We start from the raw sequence: 22,552 nt of genomic DNA, 5'->3' as shown, positions 1-22,552 counted from the left end.
TGTATGCGTACACAAACAAACAAATACACACACAACCACCCACAAATACGTGCACATTCCACGGATGTTTTGTAAATGAGGATGCGATTTCCCGTTGCGCAGAGCGTACGGAAGGAAAGCAGAACGTTCGTCTATTTTCAACTCTCGTGTACCGCGTGCTGTAGCGTTGCATGCGTAAGGAAATCCTGCACCGCAGTCGCCATTTTAAAGTTTAGTAAAAAAAATACATCGCAAAATGAGTTTTTTCACTCTATCACATTCTCTCACTCCACACTTCTCTCTGTCCCATTGCTCACTTGAATTAAACGTCTACTCAAAAGGTAATGAAGAGGATGGCTTAAACCCATCCTGCTATGTCGTGAGTGCAATCTAATATAATCCTGCTGATTGCATTTTGCACTGCAGCAGCGATGCATTTTCACACGACTTGCGCGACATTAATTTTATCGCTGATGAAACAGGACCTGTCAACCAGTGGGGATTTTAATCAGGACGAGATGCTGGATAAACTATATGGTGGAAATAAAAAAATTGAAAGTGTTTCTCTATGAAGGGAAAATTCTGATCAGTTTGTTGAAGGTTAAGCCATGTTTTGAAATTATTACAAATATATACGATGAGTGTGAATAATTTTAACGATGAACGTTCGTCTTTTGCCACGGTGTTTTTTCCAATTTGATTTGTTTTCAAACAGGAACTCCAACAGGAACAGCACACTAAAAAAGCTTAATTTTACTAATGAGTGTGAAGAAACGTGCATCACTCTAATCTGGTTTTGGTTGGAAAACAACATTAAACAAACTGGCCAGAGCAATGTACCACATTTGTGTGATTTTAATTTCGCTAATTAAAACTACTTCCCTACCGCAAACCGTGCCAATGTGCACCGTTTGACGCAACTATGCCGGGTGAAACGGTACTATACAAAAAAAAGCCAACCAACAAATAACACCACCTCCCCGGAAAGTAGCAGAGTTACATCATCAAATATGCGGCCCACCCTTGTCTTGCAACAGCACTGCCAGCGACCTGAGCCGGTGCTGAGTTGCATCCTTCGCCAGACGCAAACAAACGGACGGATCCGTCGTGAAGCATAGTTCTTGGAAATTTGGCAAATTACCTTGGCGAAAAGAGTTTTCTAAAATAGGGAAGTGATTCGAGCAGATGGAAAAACAAACACGCTGAACACACACACACACACACACACACACACAAGTGACAGTTTGTGGTACCGGTTGGTGTAGTTCGGGCAATGAGGTACCGTTGCCAAAGCAACCGCAATGTGAACATCGCAGCTTTGAGCTCCTCACAGCTGCTTGAAAAGTCTGATTGGATGGGAAACCGAAACTGCGGAACGCAAAGCTCATTTGCAATGCACCCGAAATCTCTGCCGGTGTAGCAATTAAAAGCACAATACGGATGGGCGTGGGGATGGGGATGAGAGGTGGAGTAATGAGAAGAGACGGTATGCGGTACGGAGGCGAAATATGTTTGAAAGCGAAATGAAAAGCGAATTAACTTTCCGCTCAAAGGGTTACATCGGTTGATGGTAAAGTTTCCACAGCAAAACCGCTTCTGGTACGCTGCAAGTGGTAGTTTATGGGTTTTGGGGTTGGTGCGCAAAACTTAAAGTAATAGCAGCCCAGCCTTTGCAGCAGCATTAGAAGGTGTAGGTTTTTTTGGTTTTGGTTTGCAAGAAAGTTTTAATTTGCTGCTGCTTTGATCTTCATTTGGTTGCAAGCTCTATGTGAATAAAATTGAATATTTGAAAAATAATTAAAGTTGATTCTAAATATGAGATTCATATCATACGTGTAAGTGCTTTTTTGTTAGTAGTAAAGCACTTTAAAATATTGCTTTAGTAAAGTTCATAAAGCGATATCATATTTTTAAATCAATAAACCGTACCTGTTGATTTTACAATTATAATACCTAACGCAAACCCTGCTTAAATAATGTTTAAATATGTTAAGTTATTTTTCTAAAAAAATCTTCCACTTTCATCCAACACAAATTGCTTTATTTGTATTATTCTAAGAATATCCTTCAAATTTTCCAAATGCTTGCCTCTATTAAAGAAAAATGTCTAACATTCGCAAGAAACCTTTCATTTGCCAACATGGATTCTTGTCTCACTTTAGCAGAATCCTCCACCCTGCCTACCTTCTCTGCCTAACTGTTCCGTGAATTGCGCAAAAAGATACCAGCATGCCGTAAGCTCCTTTTTATCGTAAAGAATCTCGTAGCCCCACCTAGGGCACAAAAGAATGTCTTCTTGTCTTCATTCATTCATCAGCTCGAAGGATACAAAACCCCATCCCAGCCTAGCCCAGGCTCGTGTGCCATGGACCGCCATGGACGGGACGGGCACACCAGCCCGGACCGGATTAAGATCGATAATCATAATCGAGTCCGCTTTTCATCTCGCCAACCAACGACGGACGGGTTTCACGAAACATGCCATCTCGATAGCTCGATACACCTTTAAACGCAACGCAACGATGCGACGCCTTTTGGGCTTGGGGCAGGCACAGTTTACATTCACTTTTACCGACGAAAGCTTACCCATTGCCCAAGAGCCGAAGCCCGGGTGCAAAATGAATCTCTTTTAGATCCGGGACGGGTTTACACACACAAGCAAACATACAATCCATCACTGGGTAGTTTGTCATGCGAACGATGTGGGAGTGACGGCGGAAGAGAGCTATTTTGCTCTCCGCCGACAGCAGAGACCGGAAGTACACAAAGTAATTGATATTTCTGTCCTCCTTCACGTGGTGCACGCTTTGCTGAGTGTGTGTGCTTTTCTTCAGCGCTTCTCCCTGCCACTTTTACTTACAAGTGTACGGGGAACACGGCCACAGGACACAGAGGTTACGTAGCCCGCTCGAAAAAGGGTGTACAGCATTGCATTGCTCACCTTGCATAGCATTAGCTGCCGGCATACGGTTCCGCCCTGTACGGGTGGCAGAAGCTTGACCTGAAAGGTCGGTAAAGGATATCTTCCCGGAATGGTCTTGTGGCCCGGTTCTCGTTAGTACCAATAATTCATCGTTCAGAGCAGGCAAGGGAAGCGGGACGACGTAAAAACAAACTCACGCCCGTTATGGCCCCTTGGGTTGCCCGGATGGTCCGTTCTGTTCACCTTGAGTCAGCTCGAATAGAAAGCGGGTGATGACGCTTTTAAAATTCATAGCAAGAAACATAACTTGCCATTCAACACTTAGCCCACACATGCGTTCCGTCCGCCTTGCAGCATATATAGCTGGCTTGTAAGACAACGATATGGGATGGGATGATCTCGATGATTCACAGACTGTTCTACAGGCTAAGACGGCCAGTGCAAGAGTGAAAGCGGACAGGAGGATAAAAGATCTTGGACCATTTGTAGAAACGACATCGTAATCGTCAGCTCCGAGAGCTTGGCAGTATACGTACGGTGTGGTGAAATCTGCTGGAAAACGGTTTCCCTCCCATGCTTTCCTCGGGGCGGGTGGTGCACGGCAGGCACGATGTGCAAACATTTGTGCAGCCACATTATCGATGGAAAGTCAAGCACCGGGTGTCAATCATGACAGCATCAGCAGACGTCATTGATTTCATATTAATCGAAAAAGTGTAGCTTGTGAATTGGAACCAGCCCCGCGCTGCTCCACGACGATCGACGTGCATATATAGCGTGAAAACGAATAATGTTGAGCTGCAAAAAAGCCACCAAAAAGTGTGATGTTTCGCCGTTTGCCCCGCCTTTCGCGGCTCGTTTTGCCCTGCGTTTGCTTTTGATAGAGATTGATGAAAGTGATGCTGCTCTGTGGAGTGTCAAGGATGATGATAGATAAAGGAAAAAAAAAACAATTTCTTCGCTCTGCTGGTTGCGATTTTGAAGCGTATTTTTACTCGTTCGGCGTGTCGAAAGTGTCTTCTTTATCTAATCGTGTTGCTGTTCTGGTGTTATATTTTTTTGTTTTGTTTCACGGGTGTCAATCAAACACGGAAAATGTCTATATTGCGTGAATCTATTTTCGATGCAAATAATGTGAAGATTAAAACGAAGTGTTTTGTACAGGGCATAAATGAACCTGTTCGGATCAACAGCTCTATCTGCACGTGGCATATGATTGAACGAGGCTAATAAAGGATTGGCTAAAGGGTACGCCGTCTCGATGGCTTCCGTTGCCCCGGGAGAACCAATCCAGTTTATTTTAGGCGAAGAAAAAGGAACCGATTGAGTGGAAATTGTAAAGGTGGAGCATCCAATTTAAATGGACCTAGACGGCGGTACAAATTATGTCTTATTAAATAGTATTTAAGATGTATAAAAATATAAAATAAAATATTTAACGCGTCCGGAAACTGCAAGTGCTTGTTGGTCGTAAAAAAGCCCAATGTACGTAAAGTACTGCAAATATCTCACTAGCAGTATGTACAACAATGTCATACGCGTGAACCATGCAAGTGATGAATAAATGTGTAAAACCAGATGCAATATTCCCAATGACTCATCTTGTGAGTCCATATTGTACTCATCCCCTACAATTAAAAACAAATTCCCTTTCACCAAGAGCGTGTTTTGTTGTGAATGGAAACTTTCCCACCTCTCTTCTCACCATGCTGGACTTACTCACCATTACTCACCCGACAACGAATGGACGGTCGAGTTTGTACAACATTTTCACACCCAACCCGACAGTCCGGGCGGACGCAGCCGGGCCGACGAACTCAGCCAAGGCGACGATTATAAAAGGTTTATTAAAAAGAATGGAATGCCCGCCCCGACAGAAGCCGGACCAAATGTCTTCTGTACGACGAAGCAGGCAACTCATCAATGAAAAATAATGAAGAGGCAAGGACGAATATTAAGATGTTTTTGAGATGGCACCCGCTCTTGAGTGATACACTTGGGGGTGAAAGTAAACTAGGGGTTTCCCGTCGCTTCTTGATCACACCGAGTTAAACCGACGACCAGTACAACGACTTTGGGGGCGCAAGCGGACGCAAAGTCAAATGCGAACAATAAATGAGATTTTTCTGCAACTCAAAGGTCATGTGTAATTTACCACTTGTGGTCTGGACCAACCACGAATCAATGCACCGGGTCATTGTAAGCATGAAGGGGAAACAATCATCTCAAGATCTTTGAGGTTCTTTACGTCTCACAGCGGTGTTACTTGAGGTTAGCCGTTTACAGTGAAATGCTGTAGAGTTTTTAATGCGTAAAATATTGTTCAGCAATGTATTCATAGTTGAAAAGGGTTAAGGAGGACTAGTTTTGAACTAGAAAAAGCATAGCTACCTCTATATAAACAGATCGCTTTCGCTTTCACAGATCCCTCCATCTCAACCAAGGTGACCAACTTGTAGTCCGGAAAATACAAACTTATTTTCTTCAATTTCAAGAAGGTCCCAAACAACATCCAAATAGGCCATGAACTATGGAACCTTGTCCCAAAACAAATTTGCTTCTGCAAAGGCCGTTATCACCTTCCAAGTACTCTCTTGTTCTGCTTGCGATGACTTTGCCACCCTCTCCCACGATGGCAATTTTGTGGCAAACGTATACGTTCGTAGTGTTTTTCATCATCCAAACAGCTTCAATCTTGGCCCATCGTACCGCGGTGTGTTCGCAGGTGTTCGCGTACCGGCAGAAAGGTAAAAAGTCACCGCCACCGGCATGGTCTGACCACACGGGCCTGATGGTTGACACGAGACTAGCCGAGACATGACATAATAGCAAACGCTACAAAGCCCAATTGGCTATTTAGCAAATATTGTTTCATCGGTAGCAGGAAAGTAACATAGCCAGACACGCACACACAATCGCCGGGCGGTTTGTTGCCCACCCTGTTCCGCGTCGCCGTACGGAAGCAGAACCGTTCTGGCATGATTGCATACCGCGCCACCTCAGGGCACCTAAGCGGCATTGACGTCATCGTGGGAGCGATCGAAGCGAATCGAAAGAAGCGTAAGACAAAACGCCGGCAAGACTCAAAAGCAATTCCAACGGCAATCCCTTACGCGGTCTCTTTCCGTTCTTACCTCCCATTCTCTTTCGCTGTTCACTTTTGTACTCGAACCGTCCAAGGCGTCCAGTACGAAACGTGACTGAAGTACGTACACTTTTTTGCCGTCTCTTATTCGCCCTTTTTAGACATAAACAGCTGTGAAGGGAGCTGTGTGTGGAGGAAGTGAGAAGTATTTGTTCAGGCGCACTGTACGCACACACATACACACGTTCCCACACACCTACTGCCCGAAATCAGACTCGTCAGAAGTGCGTTTCAACATACCGCCACACGTTCACACCGTGGCCGTGTCACTGACCATCGTCACACTGCCGGCAATGGCAAATAGCGAAGACCGAGCGAGGCAAAAGCCGAAGACAAGGCCTGCCGGAGCCGATGCTGTAATAGTTGTGTGTAATGTGAGTGTGTTTCTGTGGCTGTGAGTCGTGTGTGCGTGGCTGTGTGTGGGTGCAGCGATATTTGCGTTTTCACTCAAGGGGGCGGGGATGTCACGGCACATGACGCCGACGAGTGACGATTTCAGCCTGTGACTGTGATTGTGTGTGTGTGGATTTGTCTTGTGCTTTTGTTTTCCATCCGCTTGCCGGTGACGTGTGAAAATGTGGAGAATGCGAAGAACTTACTGTCGGCAACACAGGGTGATGCATCGCAAGAACGCTTGTTTGAAGAGATTTATATGCAAACTATTAAATAATTTATCTTCTTTAATTATTATCAAAATATCAATATGTTTTTGTACATGTGTCTAGGTGTTCGAGCGTCACTTTGAACAATTTTTTAAACATCCACACAATCCGTAATAATCCGGCATCAAGTTCAAGTGCTGAATGATCTGTTTTAATTTCGACAAATCAATTCCATTCATCAACATCAATAAGTAGCAGTACGATAAAAAGCTGCCGGAAAGCGGTTTGCAATATTTTATTCTCGTTTGTCATCCCTCCCTCCTCACACCTTGCCTACCTCTAAGAAGATCAGCAACAATTGGTGTCGTTGGCTCTGTGTGCGCCTCCATCTACTTTCGTGCGGTTTGAAAGACAAATCACAGCTTCGTGCCGGAAGTCGATATTGATGAATTTGCTCTTAATCCCCTCGATAAACACACGCCGGGCCTTTGGAGCTGTACGGAGCAGACTGGCCCCGGCTGTGGTTTACGTACACTTTTCATGGCTCGCCCTCCCTCCCCACAACCTAGCGACCCGACCAGAACCACCCTGTAGCAGTGTTGGGATCTGGCGTCACACGCCCAGGCACGGACAGGCAAAGACGCTCTATTTGTCTTGCAATCATCCAACCAACAACGGCATTTGCCGTCTGCTGAAGACATCAGCAGTGAGTTGATGAAAATGATGGACAAAAAGGGGAAGAGGAAGGGAAGGAAAAAAGAAAACGATCAACGGGAGCTAAACATAGCAGAGCGTGGCAAAGCGGGGTACGTCGAGGAAGAACAACCCTCGGTGAGGGTGAGAAACACTTTAACAAATAGCGAAGTGATCCGTTATGCCACCGTAAACGTAAATCACCAACGAACACTGACTGACGCCATTTCGACCTCACCTTCCCCCCCGACCTGCTGCTATCATCGCTGTCGGAGGGAGGGGGTGGTTTTGTTTTCTTGCTCCTGCCTTTCCCATTGTTTCAATTTGCACGGATGCAATTTTGTTTGGTTGAGTGTTGTTTTTTTTTATTTCTTCGCTTTTGCTCTACTTTCTTCCATAATGTTATTATGTGTTCGCCTTTTGCGCTTACGGTTTGGCATATCGGTGTGTAGTAGCTTAAAATTGTTCGGTAATTGTACTGCCGCTTTCGAGGTGGTGTAGCAGAGGGCTTGATGAACGTGTGCAGACTTTGGCGGATACCTTGGAAAGTGCTGTAGTGGGGGAAAAGGAAGTTAAAGAAACGCGAACGTACGTGAAATCAATAACCGTCCATATGAACAGAGTGTGTAAGATAACACGGTTACCGCCTAAATGGAAAGTGTGGTGATGCACATATCGTGCGACTGCAGTAGCGGTGCACGAAACGTATGAGAAATGAATTCAATGACGTCATATTATGTGCCAGCACTCCTGGATAAGTATCACAAAACGATTATTACACCCATCAAAAAGCCTTTTTCATTTCTAATTACTTAAAAAGATGTATTATGTTTACAAATTAATGGAAAAACTATTAATTATTTGCTCTTATAACCCTAAACTATTTTGGTGGAGATGCCTGATGATTCACGCTTTAGTTAAAGGAGACGCCTGGTGCTTTGTAAATATTGTTAAGGAGATGTCTTCTAATTTCGGAAAGGAGACGCCCAGTAGTTAAAAAAAAAATCAATTCTAATATAAATAAATTCTCAATATAAATCAATTCAGTCATGCTAAGTCTAAACACTATTATCCCCACGGTTACGAACTGCACGTTTCGCGCAAAGTATGCGACGTCAAATACGTGCATCTCCGACTCAACAATGTTGCAACCGTCCGATTTCGAAAGCTAGCGTGGAAAGATTAAGTTTCACAGTCTACCACAGCTCCTCTTGCAGCTCCAGTGTGAGACAGGCTATAAATCTAACGACTCGCACAACCAACCGTTTCCGGTATTAGCGATTCACTGCGTCACGCGCCGGGCACTTACACGCTGACAGTATGCTTTCCCTTAGCTCGTAATGGGACCAAAGTTCATAAGTTAAAATAAGCACAATCCGTACAAAGTTGAGGCAGGTATAACCCGATGGGATGGGGATTTTGTTCGTGTGAAAAGACACACGCAAAACAAAAACGAAGCATGCTTTGTGTTACGAAAAGCAACACGCGCGAGTAAGAGCACCAGGATGAATTACACTAGATTATAATTGTGAGTGTGTACATATAAAAAATGGAGTACCGAAAGCTTTCGAGTTGGCTTTTTTATGCTATCCGGTATGGGGGGGTGCATGGCATGCTGAACCCTCACAATTTGTCGGTAAGAGATTTAGAATCTCACGCAGTACCTGAAGAGGGTTGCTCATCTCAACGCAATCCCATTTCTGTACGAGTGCTGGTCGTTGTGTAATCCGCATAATTAATGATATACAGAGCGGGTACGTGATGTCTGTACGGCGATGGGAATGATACAAAAAAAAACACTCTTTCGCAATTCTTGGACAATAAAAACGTCCGGATGTGCATCAGAATCTGGTTTTGCTGGTGGGAATAGGATTTTTTTTTCATATTTTCTACATGACCCCCTCCGTTGCACGTTCTTTCCGTCAAGTACAAAAATATACTCGTGTTTAAATTATGCCCCGCGTGGCACCCACCATGCACGAACCAAACACACACACACACACGCGAATGCACCGTCTCTCAACCACGGGCATTAGAGCCAACCGCAGCCTCAGTGTGCATTTGGTGCACACAAAAAGGGGGTGACGATGGGGTTGTTGGTTGCCATTTGCCGTTGCTCACCGTTTTTGCCCCATTCCGTGTGCTACATTTATTGTTGAGGTTGCACCGGGCCTGCCGGCGTGCTGCATTTAGAGAGCTGTTACATTACTTTTGCCATGCTGCTATAAATCATATACGATTTAATTACTCTTTTTCACCCTCCCTTTGCCACACGCCTACCCCGTCTGCCTGTGCTTGTGAGTCATAAAAATCCCATCAGTGAGGTATTCAAAAGGTGACGACCACTCAGAGTGCATGTAGCGCGCGGACCCACCACCCGCACATACGCGCGGACTTCATGTGGTTTGATTTCACCCACACTCTAATCGAAGGTTTAGCCGTGAGTAACGGGGAGATGGAGACGGAGTGCACTGCGCGGCAAGTGTGGGAAAACGTGTGTTAACGGGATTTGTGGTATTCGTGGATACGGGAGCCGGCTAAATTTAGCACGCAGCCCGGCGTGCGGTGGCGTGTTAGTTGCTGCAAGTGTGTTCCGGTAGGTCTGCCGAGAGCCGATTATTATTGTGTCCAAAACTAATTAAACTCTTCGCATGCACACACACACACACACACACACACACACACACACACACACACACACACACACACACACACACACACACACACACACACACACACACACACACACACATAGGGCGAATGGTCGCGCGTCATCGAAGCGTCCAAGTGTCGGGAATTAAATTGCTAACCGGGGTACTTTTAGCGCGGTCGTTTTAAATTAAAATAAAAGTATACCGTAAACGCAACTGGGTGGAGCGTACAAAACGCCTCTTACCGCTGGAGCCACTGTACGAAGGTATGGATGTGGTTGGGAGTTTCGTGAAACAGAACGGAAGGGGGTTAGTTTTCCATATTCATTAGTTACTTTTCTGAACTGGGTTAAATGGAGTGCTAACTGAATGGTGCTGTTACTGAGCAATTGCTTCAAGCAGCCAGGTTTCCCATTCTGTGCAATGTTTGCATCCACTGCTGGTAGGGGAAGTGTAAAAACGTATCTTGAAGGGAAATCAGTACTATTGTGGTTGTAGTATGAAAATAGTTTGAAGTCATTTAAAATTTAAATTAAAAACATTACCGATTGCCCGACTGATGATTGAAAACAATCATAAAAAAAGTCATTTCAATATTTGAACAATAACATAAATAGTATTTACACAAAAAACGCCACGCTTTTTTTGCCTTCCGAGAGATCCTGATCGCCAATTTAATTCCTAGAGCTACCAAACCGTGAAGAAACAAAAAAACTCGATCGATTCATCTGGGTCGGATTCGTTGCGCTAATCTTGTTTCGGTTGATTCCGTGTTCTCTTCCGTTCGCCAAAAGGTTCGACGGTTCATTAATCTAATTTCGAGCTCAAGCAGCCATCGTGGACATACAGAAATAAAAGGAGAGCCGAGCCCCGAGCCGAACAGAAAACCGGAACTGACATTTGATCGATCGAGTGACGTAGAGACGACGCGTTCGCGTTAGTTTAATGAAATTTGAATGGCGAAGGAAAATGGCGCTCCGACACCAAGCGTTTTGCATTTGGTCGTGCGGTGGATGCCGCTGTCCTGCAGGAGGGGCTGGATTGTGTGTTTGTGTGTTCCGCCGAACGGAAGTGACAAACGGACGGCCCCGTGAAGCGATAACCGGTAAGCGGAGGGAGAAAGAAGGAGAAAGAACAGTGGGGGTAATGCCGCAAATTCTCCACTTGTCACAGCGCGTTGTTCCGGGCCGGCGTTCTCCATTAACATTATTTAAGGGATGTTTTTGACGCTTTCTCCTGTGCTCTTTCTTTTGCGCTTCTTTAAACGAACGAAGCGCTGATTCCATTGCGATGTACGGATGTACGGAGTGAATGGTTGGCAAAACGTTGGCTTCCTGCAAGCAGCTCCTGTTTGTCACGAACCGGGCGAAATATCAGTTCCGGTACAAAAAAATCTAAATATTTTTTTGCATGCAGGATTTATGCTCTTATGCTGTCACGATGGATTTGGATTATCAATCTATGGTACATCAAACTGTACTAGCAACATCAATAGATCCGCAGCGATGGTGGTAATAAATAATTCATCCGAAATGTTTCGTCATCAGCCCCAAAAGCTTCTTACATTTCTAAATAAAACCAAGGAAAACATTCCTTCGGAGCTTCGTCTCTAACCGCACCAGTCTCGGCGCGACCAAAGCGGACTATTTAATCACCTCCAATCGTGCCGTTTGATGTTCAATTTTTGTCCTAATCTCACAATCCCTCGACCCCGAAAGGTCAAACGTTAATGTGATGGATAAATGTCAGCCAGCCTAGCTAGCCAGTCGTTGCTGCGGCCCACAGCATCAACCGACCGGTATCAAAGCAAGAGCGACCTGCCCGAATCACATCGGCCGCAGTGCTGCTGAGTGTCCCAGTCTCCAGCATTCAAGGACGAGGGCCACTGGTGTCGCAATTTGACGAGGGCCAAAACAAAGTGATGCCCACCATCATTCGGAGCTCGCGCTGGCCGGAGGGGCTTTGGCCTATTTTTAGGTACATTTTTCATTGACAAACATCTGGTGCGGGATGGTTTGAAAATGAATATTGACGGTTGGACGGGACCGAGCGTGAACGATGGTTGGCTGTGTTCTTTTTTTTTTTGTTTGCTCTGTTTCTGGTTGACACTCTTAACCGAGAACATCAAATGGACGTGGGCTGAATGTGTGAATTTTGGAGAAAGCAAAAAATGAAAAATGAAAAAATGAAAAATGAAGAAAGCGCATGTGTGTGTTGTATATTATGTTGTGTTTATGATTTACATTCAGGCTTTATAGGTACTCGTGGCACATGTTTTACAATGTGAATGAAGTTCCCATACTTGTTGATGGGAATGTACAACAAATATTAAACATCTGTCTCAATTAAAGTTTCAGGATAAAAGAACCATAATGATCATAGAGGACAGCTTTTACACGACATTAAGATGGGTTCTCGTTGAAAAGATAATATCAATAGAGTGTACTCACGGTTGAAGATTCATTGTATTTAACACATTGACGTACCTAGGAGAGATAAAGAAAGGAAAGAATAAAAAGAATACAAATTATTTTTTTATTCAGAAGGAACGGTCCGAAAAGGCCGTATTGCTAGAATACAAATTAATATTGTTTGTGAATTTATATTGTCTTCTAATTGGCGTAAACGTCCTACGCGGACATGCTGGTCTACATGCTCTCGATAGTTTATTCAGTACCACGGAGTCGGATAGTCAGTCCTTGCTACGGGGGAACGGTCCATTCTAGGCTTAAACCCATGTTATTGAGTTGTTCGAGTTAACGACTGTACAACGGGACCGCCCCTGTTCGAGAAGTTGACTACCCAAACAGTCAATTAGGGGAAGGTAGGTAAAGACGGAGCCGGTCTCGTAGTACAGTCGTCAACTCGTACGACTTAACAACATGCCCGTCATGGGTTCAAGCCCCAAATGGACCGTGCCGCCATACGTAGGATTGACTATCCTGCTATGGGGGGATCAATAAGTCACTGAAAGCCAAACCCACAAGTAGTGTGGTACAGGCAGGCCTTGACCGGCAACGGTTGTTGAGCCAAAAGAAAAAAAAGAAAAAAAAGGTAAAGACACCTTAAGGAAAATGCTAAAAATCTATGAATGTATAAATACAACGACGATGAAAATGTGCATACGTTACCTTAAACTCATAGTTAATGAGAAAATGTGTTGTAATTTTGAGCTTTTTATCAATTTTTATATTTTTACATGAAATAAAAACTTTTTTTTTTTCGTACAGTTTTGAAATGTTCGAGTAATTCGGACACCTGATATGGACACCTGTAGATAACGTTGGAAATCAAAGAGATTTACTGTATTTAAACAAATTTTATTGCTCTCCACGTCTTGGTACGTTTATAAACCATTTCTTGGCCAATTGCAACGACGATTCAATCAGCCGTGAATTTAGGAACTGCAAGCACCGGTTCTAATAGATCGTAGAATGCAGAATCTAAGACATTTTCAAAATATCTGGACGTTGTACCAGCTTACAGAACAACAGTTTAAAACTTCGCGTTAGGAAATTACTCCGCGGAAAGTCCGCGACCACACCATATTTGAGGGACTTGTTAATATGTCCAGCCATTTCTTACATTGAAGATTGAACTTTTTAATAACTGTAAATCCATAGAATCTCTCATCTATTCCTGAACGATTTCATATCAGTGCTTCCTCGTTTTTTTTATTAAAGTTGTCCAAGTCGTGACAAAATATTGGATTTCGTGAAGAACCTCATCAGCGTCGAGTGAGTAATATCATAACGAATGACTGCTATTTTGACCGGTGTTCGTTCATTTCTCGTTTTTTATTACCTTTTCTAGTTGCGTAATGGTTTTTATCTTCGAAATACTCTTATTTAAGGTGTTTGAAGAAATATATTCATCACCAATTGATATAAGAAGTAAAATAACTCAACAAATTCGGTGTCCATCTTTCCCTCAGACAAAATGTCCGTCTTTCCCGCTTTGGCGTCAGGATTCATAAACCACCAAAAACAAGAATTTTAAAAATTTTCATTATCGTTCTTTCGCCAGTTTTTTGCTTGATAATAACGACAACTCGTTCATGTAATAAAACTTCCGAAAATATAAACAATGCTAGTTACAGAGCTTCAGATCCGCAGTAATCAAATTAAATCAACAAGGTTGCGCACGACAGAAAATTTGTTTTGTTCGTGAATTCAACCAATTTTGAATATATTACACGAAGAATGTTCTCAAATGTGTTGTTTTACCTTCGATTTGGATTCTGCATTGTTGAATTTCTCGAAAATTACCTTTTCCATGCATTTATGAGAAGTGTCCATCTTACCCGCAGTGTCCGTCTTTACCTACCTTCCCCTACGTAGATTTTATTGCATGTTTTGTTCTAGTGAAACACTACTATAAATGATACTACACCCATAATCTCGATGATCAGTTTACCTTAAACTTGAAAATGAATAAAATAATAATTAAAAGAAATGCAGCGAGTAATAAAAGACAATTACTAGTCTCAGACCGCTTCTAACATTAGAAGAAAGCGTCAAAAAATTTGAGCAACAAGAAAGTTTACATCAACAAGAGAAAGGAATTAATAGGAGCATAAAATGATTAAATTTTCTGGTCAAATGATAAAACAAGTTTCGTTTTTAATGTGAGCTCAACCATCCCCTTTGTTCTAATACTTTGTACTTTTCAAAATCTCCATTACACAAGCTTACAGGCACAGAAACAACAACCACAAAAATTCAATCCCACTCACAGCTGGAAACGTGAACACGTAACAAAGCATTGAAATAATTTCCCGCTTCAATGGGGTGCTGTGTTTTCTCCCACGTGCTTTTTTGTTGTTGCAATTGTTGGTTCCATTGTGACAGTATTCATTCATTATATGAATGTTCCTTGGGGTGTTTTTTTTTACACCGAAACACGCTATCGTTCGAGGACACGAGAGTTTTTCGAAAATGTAACAAGAAAAAGGTTAATATACATGTACTCCTAGATAAAAAGAACCCGCACACACACGTGTGCACGCTGCCACTCTCCCGTACCATAAAACCCATTCCCGCGGTAAGCCTTCGTGCTAAGTATGCTAAATTGATTTGGCAACATTATTATGCTGGCTTCGTCGCACAGGCAAGCATAATGGATTGTGGTGGGCGTGCGTGTATATGCACGATTCGGCGCTTGATCAAACTAGGCGCTCGGTGTTCGGCGTTGCGGTTGATTGTTTACTGATTGGCTTTCCGGAGGGCGAACCAGACCCGCCCGCCAGGCCAGGCGCCTAGGCGAAGAAATACAATTATATTTTTCAAATCAATTTTAATGAACCCAGCCTCGCCGGCCGTGCAGATCGAAACATCCACCTCCTATTTCCCAACCCATCGAGGTGCAGCCCGGTTGCGGAGTGTTCAACGGAAAACACAACCTCAAAAAAAGTGGAAACCATTTGCAAGAAGATGGAAACGGTGGGTTGCATTAAACAACCTCCGCCGCCTCAGCCCGACAGGCTTGGTTGGTTCGCTTCTTCGCGGAGGCGTTACGGCGGGAAGGGGGATGGGTCAGAGGGTGAGATGAAAAGTTGAAAGCACGTCCGTTTGTTTGACTGATGCATTTCCCGTTCCCTGGCCACTCCGTTTTCAATGCTATTTTATTTCGTGCACAACGGTCGTCGTTGCGGCTGGTCCGGGCAGTAGCAGCAGCAGCAGCAGCAGCAGCAGCAGTTCGTTTGCTCGAAAATTGGATCATTTGTCAGCGTTCGGGTGCAAGCGAAACGAGAGCAAGAGTGCGGAGCGGGAGGGCCGTGAGAATGTTTACGAATGCAGCAGTGGCCAAAGAACACCAGCTCGGATGCACTTTTTCCGGGTCGGATGCAGCTTGCACCGTCACAGCTCTCACCAGCTGTGTGCGCGCTGATGTGAAAGGTGTTTTTGCTTTACCTTCTTCTGCTCGATCATCGCTTGGGCGCGCGCTCGCGCTCACAGTAACGCAATGTTTGGGCGAGCTGAGGAGGGATGGGTGAGCGACGATTGCATTTTCACGTGGGTGATAAATTGCTTTAAAAGTGCACCCTGTCACGAAAGGAAAATGATTCATTTGGTGCTATTTTTCTGAATTCTCCGAGCCGCTCCGAGGTTCCGCCGGAGGTGGTGGTGTACAAATCGGATGATGCAGCCTCCTGCACGAAGTGGCGCGGTGGTAGCGGTTGTGCTGGTGGTCATCGGTCAAGTCGGATCATCGTTCACAGTCACGCCCGGCGAATCCCCCCTACACTGCTGGACAGCAAGTGGGAAAATGGACGGCGCGCGTCGTGTTGGTCGTGGGTCGAAATCAAACAGAATGAAAAATTACATCGCGGCACCGATCCATTAGCGGATCAGTTGACACTTTGCGAACAATTTTTGAAAGCATTTAGCCCCCTCCCCTCACCCTCATTGCCCTTCTTTGGAACGGGGTAGGAACGGAAGAAACAAGGAGCCAGCCTGTTTTTTGCATTGTAGATTTGTCATGTTTGCCGGAGTGAATGTTAGTAGCTCCATTAAAAACACTTTCAAATTTTCGTGTTAAACATATTGTTATTGATGAACTGGATTTGTTTTGGGTGCTGTTGAAAAAACAATTAAATTTTCCTGCTCCTCACCGAAATGCACATTCAACAAATCTACACAATCACCCTCACGTCAAACAATGTGAAAATCAACAAACAAACATGCTCTCTGTTGTATCTCTGTTGTATCATTGCAATACCACCAAACGCTGCAGCCAGCAGTCGTCATGCTGCTGCATTGCAATGACAATTAATCGATATTTTCAATATTACACATATATATTGTGGTCACATCAACACCATCCAAAACGAAAAACGTAGCACAGGTGTGCTGCTCTGAGAGCGCACGTACGATTGCCGCAAGCAGAAAACTATTAGTCGAACTTGTGCATCGGCTGGTCCACGAACCAAAGAACCGTTTGACAGGCTCTTCCCATCTGGTTACAGTTATGGTGCTCCCGTATCTTATCCCCCCCCCCCTTATCACCCAACACTACAGCAGGAGGGAGCCGTTCAGTGTGCTCTGTGTAACAAATCGATACAACATTGTTTTTACCTCAGCCCCCCATGTTTTGTCTTCGCTTTTCACCCCGCCATTCGCACATACAAACTGACTGCCGACGACTGACACACGTCGACAGTGAAATGAATCGTCAAAGTCAAAGGAGCAAAACGGAGCATGAAACGGAAAAGAATATACACAACCAACGGTGTACTACAGTGGGAAAGCTTTGGCGTTGGAATGCTGGTGTTTGATTTGTTTGGTTTTTCACACCACCACCACCACTTCCTGCTCGCACTGGGACTTCTCCTTTCACTGGTTGTTTCATGTCCTTTCCGGCCGCACGCTTGCACTGACGGCGATGGACATTGATGAAGACATCTATTTCGGCTTTATGGCAAACAAGGCCGAGGTCGTAAAACAATTGCACTGATTCTCTCCCCCTACCGCACTCCCTTTACACGACGAGCGAAGACAAGGACGAGGTTTTGCATACGATTTTGGTGTGACAGGTAACGGTACGGTACGCATAGATCATTTGTCTCGATGAGCTGGTGTTCTTTATTTTTACGTTTACGGTTGATGGTTGGGGAATATCCACATAGAAACAAATACATACACGCAGGCCCAAATTAATGGAATGGCGTGTAACACTTGACTGGCCCAGTGGCACAGCAGCGCCAACGCTCTGGCAGGAAAAGCCAACAAGTTTTGTGACAGGAAATTGAAATGTCAACCGTATGGACGTGGAATTATTACCCTGAACAGAAACAAATCATTAGACATGAAATATGATCCACGGAACGGAATTGATTTCAAAGTTTTGGATACACATTTTCGATTTCGGACAAACGTTCAATGAGAAATGCAAATTTACGTTGACCGATATGATTGTTGTCGCCGTTTAGCTTGCTAGAAAAGATGGTTGAAATGTTGTGAAACGTTATAATGATTTTTTTTAATTTTTTTAACACAGTCATCATCATCATTTCATTTAACCTTGCCCGTTCCATTGCCGTCAGCTAACCGTCACCATTCCCCGTTATTTTCCGGCATAATTTCCCCGCTCTTGCAAGAAAATGCAAAATCGGAACGGAACGGAATGCAAAATCCGTTACGGTCGGGCGCACCCGACATCCGGATTAAATCAGGGAACACAGGAGGTCTGCATAGTGAAATAGAAAGAGGAAGGAATGGGAGCAAAATCCCATCCCAGCACTACTTCCACGACGTCCATCAAACGTCTTTTCGCTGAGTCCTGACATCGTAATGTGATGCATTCACAATTAACCGTGTCGGATTTCATCATCCGTGCAAGCTGGCGTAAAACTGCAGCTCAATGTCGGCGCCGAGATTGCTGCACCCCGGTATGGCCGCCGGTATGGCTTGTGTCGTGGGTACAGATGTAGAGCAAATGCGCCCGAAAGGTCGGATTGCCAAACGCCATTCGTAATGAATCGTTTAAAGGTAGAAGTCGCAAGTCGTGCACCTCTTGTGACTGTTGGGACGCCCCCAACACAGGTGCCGAAAATAAAACACCTTTCTGTGGGCGATATGTTTCGCGTCGTGCGATGGTATCGAGAGAATAAAAAAAAACTCACGAAGTACGCAGAGGTGAGCAAATGAGTAATGAGTAAATGAGCGGCAAAAAATTATCATTCGATCAACTACGGCCAAGCGTCACTAGTATCTAAAATAAACGTAATCCGTACAAAACGCATCTCTCAATCGACTGGCTTGCGGGGTTATGTACCGTATGTGGCCGTGATCGTACGCACTTAAAAGGTAAGATAAGACATATTGAAGCTCACACAAATGTATTAGATAATAACTGAAACGAACGCAGCATTGGTTTGTTGTGTGATAATATTTTCGTTTTTAAAGGTTAAAAACATGTTAATCCATCTTATCACTTGATCGATTTTATATCTGTTTTGGTATGTTGTACGAAGATGCTTGTTGTTAGCTAAAAATACCTCAACGGTTATGGATTTAAAGTTCATCACATGCCTTTTAGAGAAGGAATAAGCGTTTTTTGCAGTTAAAATAAGGTACTAGGAAACGAAGCACATGTTGGGTAATGGTTCTGCGACTTCCATTTATTTTTTTATGATACATAATCAATACACTATTGATTAAAAACTCTAAAACAAAAAAGATCTTCATTTTGCGTGATTATAATCGCTTCATCTACCAAATCGTGCAAAATGATTGAACCCCTTCACACCTACTAAAGGTCAACGACCAATGTTTACTGCTACTGCAAAGATATTTATAATTAGCTTTGAACCCTGCTCCGTTCTGCGTTTTTCGCCAACGCCAACAGTGTACTTTTATTATCGGCCCCATCGAAACTGCCTGCTGCTCCGCCAAGTGATCATATTACAATGATTGGTGGTCATGGGATCACTGTTTTTATTTCCCAACCATCCTGGCCGAGCTGCCGATAAACTGGGTCTCATATACTCGCTTCACTCACTGACCGACAACAACTGACCGACCGACCGACACCATAAGCCATATGATACATTTCCCGATTAGGTTCCAGCTGCCGCTTCCCACTTGAAGCGGGCTGGGAAAAGCTCATTCTCAGATTTAACAACGATGATACAACCACCACCCATTCACCCATCCACCCACCAAAATGTTGCCCATTTTTCGGTTTCCTTTTTCATATGCTGTCGCTAGTTGTTGTTTTTTTGTATACACATTCTTGGCTGTTGATTCTTGTGGTAGTTGCGATGTGGGAGAGCATTTACCACAGTGTATATTCGCGTGCACACACACAAGCATATGTATACGGACCATCCGTGACCATGGTTGTGATACGCTGTCAAAGTTTATGATGTGGCTAATGCCCTAATTACCCAAAGCAGCACCACTCAAACTTTATGATGAGAATGTTTTATGGCCAAACCTATAGAGCCGTGCGGGATGGGTTGCGCCCTAATTGGAAGTGATCTGCTGAAGTATTGCTCCCCCCCCCCTCGGCCAATGTGAGAGAAAACGAGAGACTGACAGTAACAAAAAACATTGGTTTCCATGCTTTCTGCCTCTCGTCCCCGGGATGGGATGGCGCTTGTTTTGATTTTTCTCTCTCTCTCTCTCTCTCTCTCTCTCTCTCTCTCTCTCTCTCTCTCTCTCTCTGTTGTTCTGTTTTCGGATAATCTTCGCGTCGAGTTTTCTGGGGTCGTGCAACTCTTTTTCAAACCACGCGCAACATGCCCCGTTTTCCCCCGGGGAGGGAAATATGATGCTTGAGAACTGGTCCTCGACCGACCGAAAACAAAAAAATGGGACATGGAGCAGGGATGGCGGCGAATGCGTGCAGCGGTGTTGGGATTTGTTTTCATACGCACGGTTTTCCCATTCATTAGGCGAGTTAGCTCAAGTTAGCTGAGCGAGATGGAAACCATTTGGCCCTTTACAATGGGGGAATAAAGAGGGAAAGCGAACGGAGGTTTGGTTTCGAGGAAAGATTAGAGAAAAACTTATCAAATCTGGCTGTCGGAAGTGTGCTTTAGGGGCTTTCGTTGGGTTGGGTTTAGTTTGTTTTTTGTATGTGTGTGCCAAGGTTATATTTTGAACCTTCAAATCGTTTAAGCGCGAAATTACAGGAATTGATTTAATTGGAGCAGCTTGAGATTACATGTTTCGGAAGGAGTGATACGCTGTTGATGGAAAAAGGATGAACAATATTTTGAATCTGACGAATAACTGATCTGACGATCAGCAATATTGCCTGCAGAAGAGCATGTATAGTCTTGCTTCAGCTTTCCCTCGAATATTATTAGCCTTCTCTCCAACAAGGTAATGAAAGTAAATGTTCTATTAAACAGCGTTGAGGCTGTCATATTTCAGAAATTGTTAATCTAAATGTGTCTTTAGATATGTAAAGAGGAAACGTGTAAAACCTAAATTTCATAACAACAATAAAATTATTAAAAAAAGAGCAATTTTTCCCATAAACCAAGCATCACCAAGCTTTAAGCTAAAAGCCACTCCCGAATGTGATGTCCTTTGAGCCTTTAAAAGTGTAGCTCTTCTAGCTACAGAGAATTCCTCTTATCATCGCCCGTTAAGCTGCACGGCGGCACAAAAGCACAAAAGAAGTCCTTTCCTCAAGCAGGGCTAGGGCGAAGAAACCTCCCAACTTAAAGGCCAATCGTCTATTAAACTCCTGTTAGTGGCAGCATGAAACCGCAAACCGCACGGCAGGAGTTTTCCGTAAATTATCGACTCATTTACGATTACGATCAATGAATATTTCATCACCCATCCAGGTCCCAAAGTTCTTTCTCTCTCTCTTTCTCCTTCGCCCCTAACCCCTACTAAGCGCCGGTCACTTCATCATACAATCGAAATCATATCGAAACGAGCGACACACACAAAAACCGCGGAGAGGGAGAATAACGGAAAATAAAAATAATTGCGGCGTCCCGAGAACATCCGAGCGTGTGGGCGCGCCGCGCTTTCATCCCTTAAGAAGCCTTTTTTCCTTTTTGCGCAAGCACTTTATCCCTCCAGTGGGGCTATTACCCATTGTCGCACGATCACAGAGAGCTTTTTTTTGGTGTTTTACGCTCTTCGGAAAGCAAAAAAAAACGAATATAAATGCAAGCGAACAGAAGCCCTTTGCAGTCCATCCGAGGGCGGTGAGACCCCGTGCTAGAGAGCCAGTTTGCTGGGAAAAACGCGCACACCCACATACACAAACACAAAAAAGCAAGATCTTAAACCACTCGGGGGATATTAGAAAAGGAAGAAAGTGGGCGGTTTGTGTTCGTTAATGGTGTAAGGTTATTGGGTTAGAGAGACGGACCAAAGCATGGCCGCATGGCCCGCACTGCCGTTATCAACCCCACTCGAGAGGTTGATTTTTATCGAGGATTTTGCTCGCTTGACGACGACGACGACAAGAATCGAATGCCTGGCCAGGGAAGTGGATGAGTTTTCTTTTGCTCTCGTTTCGTCCGGAACGACGTACCGGAATCGTGCCGGGTGTGACGAACATGGTTTGGCGACGCAATTTGAAGTTTCATTAACCGTGATTGTGACGTGCCAATCGTGCTGAAGTAAGGGCGTTTTGGAGCATGGATTATTTTCTCTTTTTTATATGTTGGTATAACACATTTGCTGCCGAGTGCAGTGAGTCTTCATAATCCTAAGAGCGTTTGCCAAGCTTTTGCAAACGCACATCAAAGGATTCAAGTGGAGCAAGTGGTGTCAATGGCGGCAATAAAAAGTTTACAATTCTTGTAAAACATACGTGAAATGATCTAATCTGCTTGACTGTTTTATATGGCCATTTTTATTTTACTGTTATGGTTGTAAGTACATTGAAGATCAACATGCGATGTGTTCTTCTGATTGCTTTTTTCGTAAAAAAAAACTATTCTCGTGTCAATGAAGATACAATGGCCAGTCTGAAATGGTGTTTTCATTCCCCCATAAATTAAGATACCTCAACAAGAGACGATTGTTTGATTGCTTAACAAATTCCTGGATCAATAAACAACGATAAAAAATCGTAAAAC

At 44.0% G+C, this 22,552-nt stretch overlaps 1 protein-coding gene across 16 annotated transcripts in view; it reads right to left on the bottom strand.

Annotated features, from left to right (window-relative positions):
- Window positions 1-22,552, bottom strand: part of LOC121591570 — a 156,424-nt gene that overhangs the window by 45,484 nt on the left and 88,388 nt on the right. For 8 of the 16 annotated variants that reach the window (XM_041912244.1, XM_041912246.1, XM_041912245.1 and 5 more), the window contains exon 3: window positions 12,444-12,479. The exons of the other annotated variants lie outside the window; for them this stretch is intronic. In XM_041912244.1, coding sequence (XP_041768178.1) covers window positions 12,444-12,479 — 36 coding nt within the window. The remainder of the gene's footprint in view (window positions 1-12,443; window positions 12,480-22,552) is intronic. 16 annotated transcript variants of the gene reach the window in all.

The sequence above is a fragment of the Anopheles merus genome, chromosome 2L, assembly GCF_017562075.2.
Source record: "Anopheles merus strain MAF chromosome 2L, AmerM5.1, whole genome shotgun sequence".
NCBI classification, from domain to species: Eukaryota; Metazoa; Arthropoda; class Insecta; order Diptera; family Culicidae; genus Anopheles; species Anopheles merus.
The sequence above is the reverse complement of the archived record's forward strand: the minus strand, read 5'-3'. Positions and strand labels throughout refer to the sequence as shown.